At 65.8% G+C, this 281-nt stretch overlaps 1 protein-coding gene across 1 annotated transcript in view; it reads right to left on the bottom strand.

Moving 5' to 3' along the window:
• PCDH12 (protocadherin 12) overlaps window positions 1-241 on the bottom strand; it is an 11083-nt gene extending 10842 nt beyond the window's left edge. Inside the window, exon 1 of the mRNA XM_009572475.1 lies at window positions 11-241. Coding sequence (XP_009570770.1) covers window positions 11-241 — 231 coding nt within the window. The remainder of the gene's footprint in view (window positions 1-10) is intronic.
• Between the last annotated feature and the right edge of the window lie 40 nt (window positions 242-281).

Raw genomic sequence — 281 nt, 5'->3', positions numbered from 1 at the left:
CGCTCCCCACGTGGAGAGGTACCCTCCCGGGGGTCTCCATCAGCTGGAAGTTATCCGCTGTTTCGCCGCTCTCACCCCCCTCGAAGTGCTCGGCCAGCGTCCCTATCACCGTTCCCAGCGGCACTTCTTCAAACACCCGGTACTGCACCGTGAACGTGGCCACCTCCTGGGCATCGGTGGAGAGGAAGAGGTACCACCACAAGGCTGGGAGATGGAGAGCGGAGCGGCTCAGCAGCAGCATGCTGCTGGCGAAGCCCACCGCCCCGCTGCCCCAGCACGCC

The sequence above is a fragment of the Fulmarus glacialis genome, unplaced genomic scaffold (genome assembly GCF_000690835.1).
Source record: "Fulmarus glacialis isolate BGI_N327 unplaced genomic scaffold, ASM69083v1 scaffold13262, whole genome shotgun sequence".
NCBI classification, from domain to species: Eukaryota; Metazoa; Chordata; class Aves; order Procellariiformes; family Procellariidae; genus Fulmarus; species Fulmarus glacialis.
This window is presented reverse-complemented; position numbering and strand designations above follow the sequence as displayed.